The sequence below is a fragment of the Lactuca virosa genome, chromosome 9 (genome assembly GCF_052849685.1).
Source record: "Lactuca virosa cultivar CGN04683 chromosome 9, Lactuca_virosa_CGN04683_v6, whole genome shotgun sequence".
Lineage (NCBI taxonomy): Eukaryota > Viridiplantae > Streptophyta > Magnoliopsida > Asterales > Asteraceae > Lactuca > Lactuca virosa.
This window is the reverse complement of record NC_136434.1, coordinates 66,847,794-66,861,220: the sequence shown is the minus strand read 5'-3', so window position 1 is coordinate 66,861,220 and position 13,427 is coordinate 66,847,794. Positions and strand designations below refer to the sequence as shown.

Sequence of the window (13,427 nt, the reverse complement as noted above, 5' to 3'; positions counted from 1 at the left end):
TTTCGGTTTTTCGGTTGCGGTTTATTGCGGTTTTTGCGATTTTTCTTTCATCGGTTCGATTTTTGCTCACCCCTACTGCACCTCTTACCACCAGAGCATCCGAATCGTCCGACCCGAAATAGGAAACCATCGAGTCATTTCGTCAGCTAACCTAGACTATCAATTTGGCTCCGGTGCAATCTCAAGGCAACCGGAGAATCGGTTCTACAGGATGTACATCAGAATGCTCAGCTTTCATAAAAACAAAAATGTTTAATGTTTTTTTGTTGTTGTTGTTGATGTTTTAACAAGTAATTTGTTTTCTTTTTTTTTTTTGTGTAAAAAAAATTAATATGAGATTAAACTGTAAACTTACAAAAAATATTGAGACTTTATCATAGATTTTCCTATTAAAAGGCTTTTTAAAAAAACGATTACACTTCTAATGAATTTTAAGCTCTACGTTTCATGTCTTCAATTTAAAGTAAAAACTTACTTTTTGTCAACTTCTCTTCACCTATATTCCTATGTTTTTGTTGTTTATTTCTTCCTGTTTTTGACGGCAACAAAGCCCTAAGTTACTCCACTGTTTTTTTAAACCTCTTAATTAGCATACACTTGATCCAAATTGTTCCAATAAATGGTATCAGATACAAGCGAACTGCAGCCCAAATATATGCCAAAGAATGGCCATACTTGAAGGTTAAGGTAAAAAAAACCATGAAGATTGATAGTGTTACCAATTATTAATGAATAATGATTATCAATTATTCATTGGTGATTGTGAATCTATTAATCTTTGATAATTTCGTTGTTTCCGTTTGACTTCTTTTATATTACCTTTGACATAAAAGATTTTACTTTATTACCTATAGAAAAACTAAAATAAAGGTTTGATATTGTTCTCCGGGAGTTCAAAATGCCAAGAAAAAAACAAACAAAAAATAACAGAATTAGGTGCTTTTGTTTTATAAATAGTTTTGTTTTTATAATCATTATTGTATATAATAAAAATGTTGCCAAATATATATATTTAGAAGCAAAAAAAATTAAAAAAAAAATAAAAAATCACTTTGAAGGGCCATTTTTCCCCCCGACTATCTGGGTCCTCAAACGAAATTACATATCATAATGATAAACTATTATAAATTAGTAACAAAAACCTTTTATATTAAGAACGACACATGTGACTTTCATAATAAAACGTATGTGAAAATGATTACCTTGAACACAGTGCAAAAAATGTCGATAAATCTTACACATCACACTTCAACAAATGCCAACCAATAAAAAAAAAATTGTTATCACCTTTCTATCAATAATTTCTCCCTCTAACTCACTACCAAAAACCAAATATGAGATTCTTAAAACGTATGTATAGATTAGCAAATCAAATTATACCAACTCACCATTTTATTTGCCCCCGTAATTTATCAAGAAATGTGGTTAGGGATCAGGGGTACGTATATAAATATATATATATATAACTACATACAATACAACCATCAACAACAAATAAAAACATTTCACCTAATCTCAACCCCATCTTTAGATAATCAAAAGGTAAAACGTTTATTAATTCCCTCTTAATATATATATCTCCAATTTTACCCTTCAATATCGGCGTCCTTCATGTCTCATACTCTTGCTCCCATAAAAGGCTGCAAAACATAACCAAATAAAAAACCAACAATCGTATACATATGATGGAGGGCGTTTTGGACATTTTATACCTTGATTCCGGGTGGAGTGTTTCCGGGTTTAGATGTAGTTGTGCTACTGAAGAGGCTGATTCCTGAGTTGAATTTTGACTTTTTTTCTGCAGGTTTTAGGATTTGGAATGAACACATAAGAGTCTCATCAACACTCATCATTGCTCCAGCATTATCAAATTCTCCACAGTAATTTGGTGCAGAAAAAACCGTTACAAGTTGCCTATTTGCAAAGAACTCGTATCCATCTTCTACAACCTGCAATCCATATCAAGATTTAGGCTGTGTTTGTCGCGTCATAAACACAGCCTAAATAAGTTGGCTTATCAGCTAACTGATAAGCCAATTTATTTTTCGAGCTTTTTTAAGCTGTCATGTTTGGCAAGCCAAAAAGTAGCTTATAAGCTAGCTTTTTAAACAGCTACTTAGACTAGCTTTTCAAGAGTTTTTTAAAAATTTTCCAAATATACCCTTAATTAATTATAAAAAAAACCTATTCTTCTAAATGTCCTTTTATGTCATTTTATATCTTTCAGCTAGTTTTTAACAAACATCATTTTTTATTAGTTAGCTTTTCAGTTAACAACTAGCAGCTACGTTTTCAGCTAGTACGCCAAACATAGCCTTAGTAACTATGTCAAATTACTTTGAAATATTCCTAAACTCAAACAAGCTTTTTCTCAATGCACATTTATCATCAAATGATGAATCATTTGTTATGTAAAGAAAGTGAAGATAACGAAACCTGATGAGCACGACAAACAAGATCAAGATCATGTTTCTGAAGAAAATCGGTGACAATATCAGCACCAAAAGTATACGAAACTCCACGATCATTCATCCCCCATCCCTTAACATCTTTACAAGGATCCGACCACAATAAATCACAAAGCAAACCACCATCGGGAACATCACTTGGCCTTTTCAACTTTCTAATTTGATCCAAATTATTAAGATCGGGTGAAAGTCCACCATGCATGCAAAGAATCTTTTCATCAATAAGAGCAGCCACGGGTAAACAATTGAAGCAGTCTGAAAAGATCTTCCATAACTTAACATTGTATCGCCTTTTACATTCGTCATAGAATCCGTATATACGGTTTATAGAAGCACATTCATGGTTTCCACGTAAAAGAAAGAAGTTGTTTGGGTATTTTATTTTGTAGGCAAGAAGAAGGCATATGGTCTCTAGGCTTTGTTTCCCTCGGTCAACATAATCACCAAGGAATAAGTAATTGGATCGAGGTGGTAGTCCACCGTATTCAAATAGGCGTAAAAGATCCGAATATTGCCCATGGATATCGCCTGATAAAGCAGAAAGCAGATACAGACAATAAAGCAGAAAGCAGATACAGACAATAAAGCAAAAAGCTTACACATACAAGAGAGAAAAGGGTAGGGGGACAAGGGACAAAGGGGCCTATACTACTCCACTACCCTAATTAAAGCACTAGTCATATAATAAGTTATAAAACACACATCCATATATGGTATAAAACAATGTATGTTAGTACTTAGAAACTTACAAAAATGCAAAGATTATAATAAGTGATCTTATTCACTATGCATCAAACATTTCATAACATAAAAGTTTAAAAGACTATTAGTAACTCCACCATAGAAATTGTAACCTTTGAATAAAATAAACTATAAGATGTTCAAAGCAAAAGGCGACACCGAAAAAATTCAAAAAGAAAATTAAGGCCAATTTTAGAAAAAGTAAGACTTTTTAGGTCATGACTTGTACTTTTTAAAAGAAAATTTGATATAGATATGTAGCACCAATGTATTTCTATTGTAATATAATATAAAGTTACAATCAAATATATTAGAATGAAAACTAATTGCATGAAATGTCCATATATATATATATATATATATATATATATATATATATATATATATATATATATATATATATATATATATATATATATATATATATATATATATATGAAAGAGCAAATTGCAATAACAGCTAAGCACCTTTGCGTCATTTCTAATTTGGTTAATGGACTTTAGAAATTGTTACAAAAACATCCAAGTTTGGAAAATATTTTATAAGCACTATTTCAACTTTCGAAACCATTTGACACTGTCCTAGCAAAATTAGGCAAAATAATCGAATATTTCCTATAATGAAAAAAGGGTTCTGTTTGTTAAAGGTCTAGGCTTAAATTGATGATAGAAGATGCAATTAAGCATTACAGAGTAAACAAAAACTCAAACCCTATGCACATAAGGATTATAAGAAAAAAAAAATTAATCATGTAAAATCGAAATTCAAACAGATACATAAACTAAAAACGGAAATGATACCACAAATCTTGATCGGAGCTTCGAGTTCTAACAAATTCGGCTGTCGCAAGAAAATATCTCTAGAAACAACACAAAGTTGCTTGATTTCTGGTTCGGCAAGTTGCACCTGCTTACCAGGTCTCCCTTTAACTTCAAGCAACCTACGAACTATACTATCAAGAACAGACTGCTCCATCTTTTTATGCTGATGAATCGATCAACCCGTGTATGAATTATCAGAAAATTGTTGAAAGGAAAGATGGGTTTGTGGGTTCTTGGAATAAAGATTGAGAGAGAATATGTAAAAACCTAACTTTGGGCAATTGGTAACAGATATATACAAGAGATGAAAAGGGGAATTCGTTTTGGACGGATAGAGATTGAGCAAAAAGGTCAATCGTGTGCCCTGGGTATGGGTATCTAATGGAGGATGAGGTGGGGACTGGGAAGAGCTGACTTGTTAACGGCTGTTGTGAAAGTGGGCCATCACTTGTATATTGTAGAGCACTGTAAGCTGACAAAAAGAATTTAGGCCCCCTACACTTTGACTAACATTGCAAACAAACCCCTTAGACAATGGACAACCGATAGGAATAAAAAGAAACAAAATTATAGAAACCAACGCCAAACATTACAATACAAAAAATTTAGGCAAGTATGCATCAACCGAACATAGAGGATCAATGAGGTAAACTAACAAAATAGCAACGAACCATGACGTCATAAGGTGTATTTCCCATAATCTTGGAATACCATTAGATAAAAGTATATATACACAATGACAAAGCCATGGATCGATACATAAAACTGGATCTGAAACTAAGAAACAAAGTAGAGTGTAGACCCTTAGTAAAGATGTCGGCATACTACAATGATGAAGGAACATGAAGAACACGCACATGATTGATAATAACCTTGTCCTGAACAAAATGAATGTCGATCTCTGTGTGCTTTGTTTGTCGATCTCTGTGTGCTTTGTTTGTTGGTACTGAACAAGATTAGTAGATAAGTACACAGACACTGTCGCGACAAACAATAGTGGCTGATAATGGAGGATAACAAAGCTCTCGAAGGAGGTTGTGAAGCCAACTGGTTTTTGCAACAACAATTGCAACACCACGATACCTAGCTTTGCACTGGAGCGAGATGTAGTGCTTTGCTGTTTTGATGACCATGAGAGAAGGTTATTTCCGAGGAAAACATAGTATCCGGAGGTGGATCGTCGATTGGTCGGGTAGCCAACCCAATCTGCATCCGAATATGCTATAAGACCATGAGAAGGAGACATATACAACTGAAGGTCATGATCCAAAGTGCCTCGTAAGTAGCAAAGAATACATTTGAGAGTTGTGAAATGAGGCTCTTAAGGATCATGCATGAATAAACACACCTGCTGAAGAACATATGAAATGTCCAGTCCGGTGAAAGTCATGTATTGTAGGGCACCTGCAAGACTTCTGCATAAAGTCGGATCATGGATTTGGGGAGGGGGGGGGGGGGGCAGTGCCATCTAGCTTGGCTGAAGTATCAGCTGGAGTGCAAGCAGGATTGCAATTAAGCATATTTTCGCACTCAATTATTGTAACATATTTATGTTGAGACAAAAACATGTCATGTTGGTCTCGAGTAACTGTAATGCCAAGAAAGTAATTGAGAGAGCTCGGGTCGGTCATGGCAAACTCGGAACGAAGAGTAGTAATGACGTGTTGAAGAATATATGAGGATGAACCAGTCAACATAATGTCATCAACATATATATATATATATATATATATATATATATATATATATATATATATATATATAGACACGCACACACACAATGACAAAGCCATGGGCCGATACATACAAAGACTTCATGGGCTAAATATAAAAGGGATAATGACTTAAAAGGGTAATATACTTTTTGATTTGTACACATTTGGTCACTGAGTTTCTTTTTTGTTCACATTTCATCATTTAACTTGTTTTTTTTTGTCCACATTCAGTCCTTATAATCGGCTACTCCGGGTTAAGCCGGAAAAATGATTTAATAGGGTAATATGCTTTTTCAGTTTGTACACATTTAGTCCTTACTATTTTTGTACACATTATATCGTTAATACCAGTTTCTTCAGATTTTGGTCACGACATCCTACGTGGGACAATCATTAATAATGTGTTCTCATATGTAGCTTGTCCTTCACTTATATCAGTAACTTAATTCGCGAATTGGTCAAATAATGTTGGTGCCCTAGTTTCTCGAAGCAGAAGATGTCTTTGGCTTCAGTTTCATATATCTCCATAGCAGACAACGAGATTCTTTGCGATTGCTTCCTCTCGAATCGAATTTTCACTTCCAAGGCAAAAAAATTAAGGAAGACACTAAAAGAATTTTCACTTCCAAGACAAAAACACTCTATCAAAAAGTTTCATCTATCTCCATAGCAGAGAACGCGATTCTTTGTGATTGTTTCCTCCCAACTCGAATTTGCACTTCCAAGACAAAGAATCTCGTTGTCTCCTATGGTGTGACAACCCGATATTTCGAGTCAATGTAATGTTCGAAAAGTCAAATATTATAAACTATTTTGAATCAATAAAAATTAGCGTCAAAAACGAAGTGTTCTAAAGTCTCAATTGGAATACAAAAAGTGATAGATATTGTATCAAGGTTTTCAAAAATATAGAGAACACTCAAATCCGAGTTATAACGTAGAAGTTATGATTAATCAAAGATTCGCGACAAAACCGGTAAAACGCTGTTAAGCGTGAAAAGTGAAAATTTAATGAAATACTTTTTAGCCTTAAGTATCTAAACGAAAGTCGTAGATTATGTTAAACCGTGAGCGTACATAAAAAGAACGTCCAAATCTGACTTCGTATGAGAAAGTTATGATTTTTCTAAATTTCAGATCAGCAGTAGACGGCTAAAAATTCGAATTTAAGATCGAGCGATTTTTAGCCGACGCAACCTAAACGAAAATTGAAGATCTCGACAATAGTAGTACAACGGTAAAAAGACAGACGAAAACGGACATCGGATGAAGAAGTTATGGATTTTTAACTGAATTGTCTTGTCCCGGCCTATTAAATAAAATATAATTAAAAATAAAATGAAAATTAGTCGACGAAGTCTAAATGAAAGTTGTAGAGTATATTCTCACCTACGCGTGGATATAAAGAACGTCAAAAACGGAGCTCGTATGCGAAAGTTACGCATTTTTGAAGTTTATGGCACACACATCGAGGCTTATCCGAAGGGAGCGCCCTGCGCTCCCTAAGGGAACGCCCCGTGTTCGTGCTCGCAAACCTGATTCTTCGCCATCCCATCCGAGGTTCGTAAGCAATGACGTGTTTCAGCTTCGGAACGCGCTGCGTTCAGGGGAACGCCCTGCGTAGGGGGAACTCCCCACGTACCCAGCAAGAACGCCCCGCGTTCGCACCTTGACCAGCCCCTATATAAAGGGTGCGAGGGTTACGGATTTTGATTGATCATTTACCAAATTCTCTCCCAAACTTCATATTTCTACCCTCCCGAAACGATCCCGACTTCCCGGTTTCATATCTAAGTCCCGGCAAAGGTCCGAAGCTCCGAGATTTCCGAAAAATCCGCCACTTTCCGGTCGAGGTGCCGCCCGAGAAAATCTTGTTTTCTTCAAATCACACACTTTTCCGGTGAGTTCATACCCCTACATTTTTACGTTTTCTTTAGTTTTCAGGGGGAGAATACAAGTTCAAAATACCAAAACACATTTGAAACCGAGCTGGACAGCTTACAACAGCAAAGTTGTGATATGTTCACAGGTTATTTTACCCAACCTAAACTTAACATTTTTTTAAAACTATCTAATATATGTTTAAGAGTTTTTCCTACACCTTGTAACATGCTGAGCAAGGTGTGTATACGGTTTACACTTATCATTGCAAATGTTAATTTATGGAAATACAATGACTTGCATAAAAAGGTTTCATCCAAACACACACAACACTTTTTGATGAACTATAACAGGTATAGTTTGAGCACTTCGTTTGACAAAGAAACAGTAACTCAATCGACTTACAAAACAAATATTTCATTCCACACTACGTGATCTTGTTATTAATTAAACTCGCGAGACATTCTCATTCAGGGTACTCCTAAGTACCACAGAAAAGTCATGTAGTTTTAATCAGAATCTCCGGGAGGGAGAACGTGATAGTTGTGTATAGATCTATATTGGGTCTGACAAACCCGCACCTAAGCTGCTTGCAACAGCTAGACCGGCAGGTCTGGGGTGACAAGTGTCATAACTTTCCGACGCCTGAAGAACGTCGCATACAAGGCCTTCTAGTCTTTAGTATGGTTATAACACCTCGCACGGAGTATTAATAAAACATGCGATTCACGGAAATTCTACGACTTTTTCAAAAAAAGAGGTTTTACTTAAACATAAAATTACACGTATAAGTGCGGCGATTTACTTACTCGTACCAAGCCTTGTTTCGGTTAAAACTACAACAAACCTTTTAGAAAATATTGGATTTTCTGGTAACAAAACTTTAAGGAAGCAACATTCATTTTCTTTATATAAATCGCTTATGCACTCACCAGCTTTGTGCTGATACTCTCTTTTCAAAACAACTTGTATTCTCAGGTAATCAGTGATTCAGGTAACTACAAGATTTCTGAAGTCAAGACGTTAAGGCGTAGATTCTTTTGCCACATTTTATCATCATATGTAATTTATTTGGAAACATGTATTTTGGAAACAATGTAACCTTTAAATTATATCTATGATGGTTGTGTTTAACTTTCTTCACTATGGTTATGATACTGAGCATGACGTCATCCGCCCCGAACGTTTCCGCCGTTCTGGTTTGGGGGTGTGACAGATTGGTATCAGAGCTTTGTTTATAGTGAACTAAGTATATCGAACCACGTAAGATATGCAAACTATAAATACAACGGGACAAAAATTATCTGACGTAGCTTTTCAAAAATACTTTAAAAATAAGAATTTATATTTTTATAAAAGTATTCGCACAATCGCACATTCAGTATCATAATGACAATAACATAAAAGTATCAAGACAAGTTGGACACCATGGTCCAGCTTCGGGGTATGTAGTCAGATCTTGGATGAATATAGCTTGATCAACTATATTCAGCCAAGATAGGACCAATGTATGCCGAAGAAGGATCATGGTGAGCAACAAGTCTGCAACTTACCAAAAAAATTCCAAGAATCAAACTTAAAAATACTATAGGAGTATTTTAACACAAAAAGCCGTAATCACAACTTCGACAACTAACTTCTTGTTCCCAAAGTTTCTCGCGACATTCCTCCTTATCCCCATTCTCGTACAGGTACGATGGCAGGATTCCACTTACCAGGTGATCCCTACTTTCCCAACCAAAGGAATGCCGGTTGGATTGTTGAAGACCCAGAGGAAGAATCCGAAGAAGAGCCCATGGAGGACGAGGAACCCATGGAAGAAGAAGAATCCGTAGACGGCGAAGAGGAAGAAGACTCAGATGGAACCGACTCCGAACCCGAAGTTTACAATCCACACCCTGCCCCTAATCCTCCGCGACACTTCCAGGGCCCGACGCCCCAATGGGCCGAAACTATACATCGATGGAGCCGAGAACAAGGTCAACGACCTCCCTATGGCATGCAACGAAGCTTCTACGATCTCAACAGAGGAGGTTCAGCCGACCGAGCCCTCCCTGTCATAGTTCACCATGTCACACGCCACGAAGAGCAAACAAGAGTTAACACCCAACATCTCATGGAGGTTGGTGCTACCAGCCAAGTCAACTCCGTTCGCATTCGCCGGTTGGACGACGACCACGATCGGACTCGAGACCGCACCGAGCTTCTTCGACGGGAAATGGCTGCAACCCAAACCGAAGTACAAGAACTCCGAGAGCACCGAGCCACCCTAGAAGGACGTCTAGCTGAAGCGGAGCGCCTAGCGGCGGAATCAAGAGCCGAGATGAGGAACTTTGTATCTACACTTCGTGATCCTCAGAGCTTCAACCACTACAAGTAGTGCTTGCACTGCTCGCTCTAGTTTAATTTAGTTTTGCGTGATAAATATTACCTTCTAGTATTTCATGTTCAATCTCGCGATTTAAGTGTTTACACTTCCGGGATCAGTTAGGCGGCCAAAATTTTCCGTACATTGATGTAGCATAGACCCCTAGTAGGGTCAAATTTTCCCAAGTATTGTATACTAAGTTATATCAATGATATTGGCACGCTATTTGCTTTATTAACACTACTCCAATTTCATAACATGAACTATTTTCAGATAAAATTTATTGGTGACCAACCTATGATCGCCCGAGGTATAAATCAAAGTTATATGTAATTGAGACCATGTCGACCTAGAAATGGTGGTTCCACCTTGGATCCTGTTCCTTGTTTGGTTGTGGCCCAGGGCAGACCCATTAGATTCGAAAGTTTATTTAATCTTAATTACATGTAAATATTATACATCAAGTGATTGTTGGTTGGACCCGGTATGGATACTATCACAGACATTTCATGAGAATCGATACTACCGAAATTCATAAAGTCTATATTTCATTGTTTATAGACTTCTAGTATGAATGAATTCTTACAACATTCTTACAATTCAGAATCATGATGCATATAAAGAACTAATAATGTTTAGTTTAACACTCGACTTGTATCAAAGACTTATTGTCTTTTCATTCTTGATTATGGCAGAAAATGCCACCTCGTAGAAATCCTAGACGCGGCGACGCGGCGAGACTGCACCACCCCCACCACCACCTCCTCAGTTCGACCCAGCCATGTTCCCGGCTGCGGTGGCGGCCGCAATGGCAGCCGTGATAGCCCAAATCAACCCCAGTAATTCAGGAGGTGCAGGCAGTGGTGCCTCGAATTCTAATAACGGGGAAGGCCAGGGACGCTCGAGAGAGTGTACCTACAAAGACTTTACTAACGCCAAGCCCAAAACCTTCAACGGAAGCGGAGGTGTCATAGCGTTGCTACAATGGTTCGAAAAAACCGAGACCATTTTCGAAATATGCGCATACCCTAAAGCAAGCAAGGTCAAATTTGCTTCATGCACATTCTCCGAAAGAGCCCTCACCTGGTGGAAGGGTCACGTCAAGGCACTAACGCTCCCGGTGGCTAATGCGATAACATGGGAAGATCTGAAAACCATGTTAATGAAGGAGTACTGCCCCAGGGGTGAGATACAGAAGCTGGAAGAAGAATTTTGGGGTCTTAAAATGACAGTCTCTGACATCCTTTCGTACACCTCAAGGTTCAGCGATCTAGCCATGCTGTGTCTCGGGATGGTTCCTACTGAAAGCAAGAAGGTGGAAAGATACGTATGGGGATTATCTCAACAACTCCAAGGACACGTATTGGCCTCAAAGCCAACTACCTTCGACAGTGCCAAGGAACTGGCACATCAACTCATCGACCATAACGCCAGCCATGGCACTGTAACGACCACCTCCGAGCAAGCAAAAGAGGGAAACAACAAAAGGAAGTTCTGGGATAAGAAGAAGGGCCAACCTGCCCAAGACCCTGCCAAGAAACAACAAGTGGTTGCTGTGTACGCTGCCACGACCCCTACCAACCCTACTCCGATAAGGCAATACGCCGGGAACCTACCCAAGTGCAAAAATTGCAACTACCACCACAACGGTGCATGCCGTGAAATACATTGCACCAACTGTAACAAGAAGGGGCACACCACCCGATTATGTAGAACTCCAGCCCAACCGAAAGCACAAGCTGCCAACGCCGGAGCAAGCCGAACCTGCTATGGATGTGGAGAAGCAGGACACCTCAAACGTAACTGCCCGAAGGCAAGAAACCCCAACCCCGTCGAAGTGGGCAGAGTTCTGGCGATAGGTCACGAGGAAGCCGTCGCAGATCCAACTGTGGTTACCGGTACGTTTCTCCTTAACAATACCTATGCATGCATACTTTTCGATAGTGGCGCGGAGAAAAGCTTCATGAGCCACCAATTTAAAAGCTTGCTTAATCAAAAACCACAAACACTAAAAGACACATTCACCGTAGAAATGGCTAACGGAAAAACAGAGAACACTAACGATATTTACACCGGGTGTACCCTCACCTTAAACAATCACTCTTTCCAAATCGACCTTATGCCGGTCACCATAAAAAGTTTTGACGTTATCATTGGCATGGATTGGTTATGCCCTCACCATGCTGAAATCCTATGTCACGAAAAGGCCGTTCGCCTTAATCTGCCAAGTGGCGAAGCTCTCGTCGTTTATGGCGGAAAACCTAGCTCAAACTTTCAGATCATCTCTTGTATCAAGGCTCAAAAGTATCTCCGCAAGGAGTACCACGCCTTCCTAGCCTACGTCATAGATAAGGGTCAAGGAATGAAAGACATCAAGGACATTCCGGAGGTCTGCAATTTCCCCGATGTATTCCCGGAAGACCTTCCAGGAGTGCCCCCTCCTCGACAAGTTGAATTCCGAATTGACTTAATTCCCGGAGCTACCCCCGTAGCCAAATCGCCATACCGTCTAGCCCCGTCTGAAATGTAGGAACTGTCCAGTCAACTGAACGAACTACTGAGCAAAGGCTTCATTAGACCAAGCTTCTCGCCTTGGGGAGCACCGGTTTTGTTCGTCAAGAAGAAGGACGGATCGTTCCGCATGTGCATTGACTACCGTGAATTAAACAAACTCACCATAAAAAACCGATACCCTTTGCCTCGAATCGATGACCTCTTCGACCAGCTACAAGGAGCGAGTTTCTTCTCGAAGATTGACCTTAGATTTGGGTACCACCAGCTACGAGTTCAAGAGGAGGATATTCCCAAGACAGTTTTCAGAATGCGCTATGGTCACTATGAATTTGTAGTAATGCCTTTCGGCTTAACAAATGCACCCGCAGCGTTTATGGATCTGATGAACCGAGTGTGTCGACCTTACTTAGACAAGTTCGTGATTGTTTTCATCGATGATATACTAGTCTACTCCCGAAGTAAGGAAGAACACAGTCAGCATTTACGTCAAGTCCTAGAGACACTGAGGGCGGAGAGATTGTACGCAAAGTTCTCAAAGTGTGAGTTCTGGATTCGAGAGGTGAATTTCATTGGACATGTAGTCAGCAAGGAAGGAATCCATGTGGACCCTTCAAAGATCAAGGCGATTGAAAGTTGGGCAGCACCAAGAACACCCACGAAGATCCGGCAATTTTTAGGGCTCGCCGGCTACTATCGAAGGTTCATTCAGAACTTCTCCAAAATCGCAAAACCACTCACCACCTTGACCCAAAAAGGAGTGACTTTCGTCTGGGGGGATAAGCAAGAGGCTGAGTTTGAAGCACTAAAACGAACTCTGTGCAATGCTCCGATCTTGTCCTTACCAGGTGGATCCGAAGACTTTGTGGTTTATTGCGACGCGTCAAACCAAGGTTTAGGATGTGTGTTAATGCAACGAGG

The 13,427-nt window shown here is 38.9% G+C and overlaps 1 protein-coding gene across 1 annotated transcript; it reads right to left on the bottom strand.

Annotated features, from left to right (window-relative positions):
- Window positions 1-1,374: 1,374 nt before the first annotated feature.
- Window positions 1,375-4,428, bottom strand: LOC145136932 (serine/threonine-protein phosphatase PP1 isozyme 3-like). Its single transcript, XM_079071045.1, has 4 exons — window positions 4,011-4,428; window positions 2,437-2,996; window positions 1,713-1,949; window positions 1,375-1,640 (listed from the first exon to the last, which is right to left on the bottom strand). Exons 1-4 carry the CDS (start codon window positions 4,183-4,185, stop codon window positions 1,617-1,619), a joined length of 996 nt encoding a protein of 331 aa, XP_078927171.1. The 5' UTR covers window positions 4,186-4,428; the 3' UTR covers window positions 1,375-1,616.
- Between the last annotated feature and the right edge of the window lie 8,999 nt (window positions 4,429-13,427).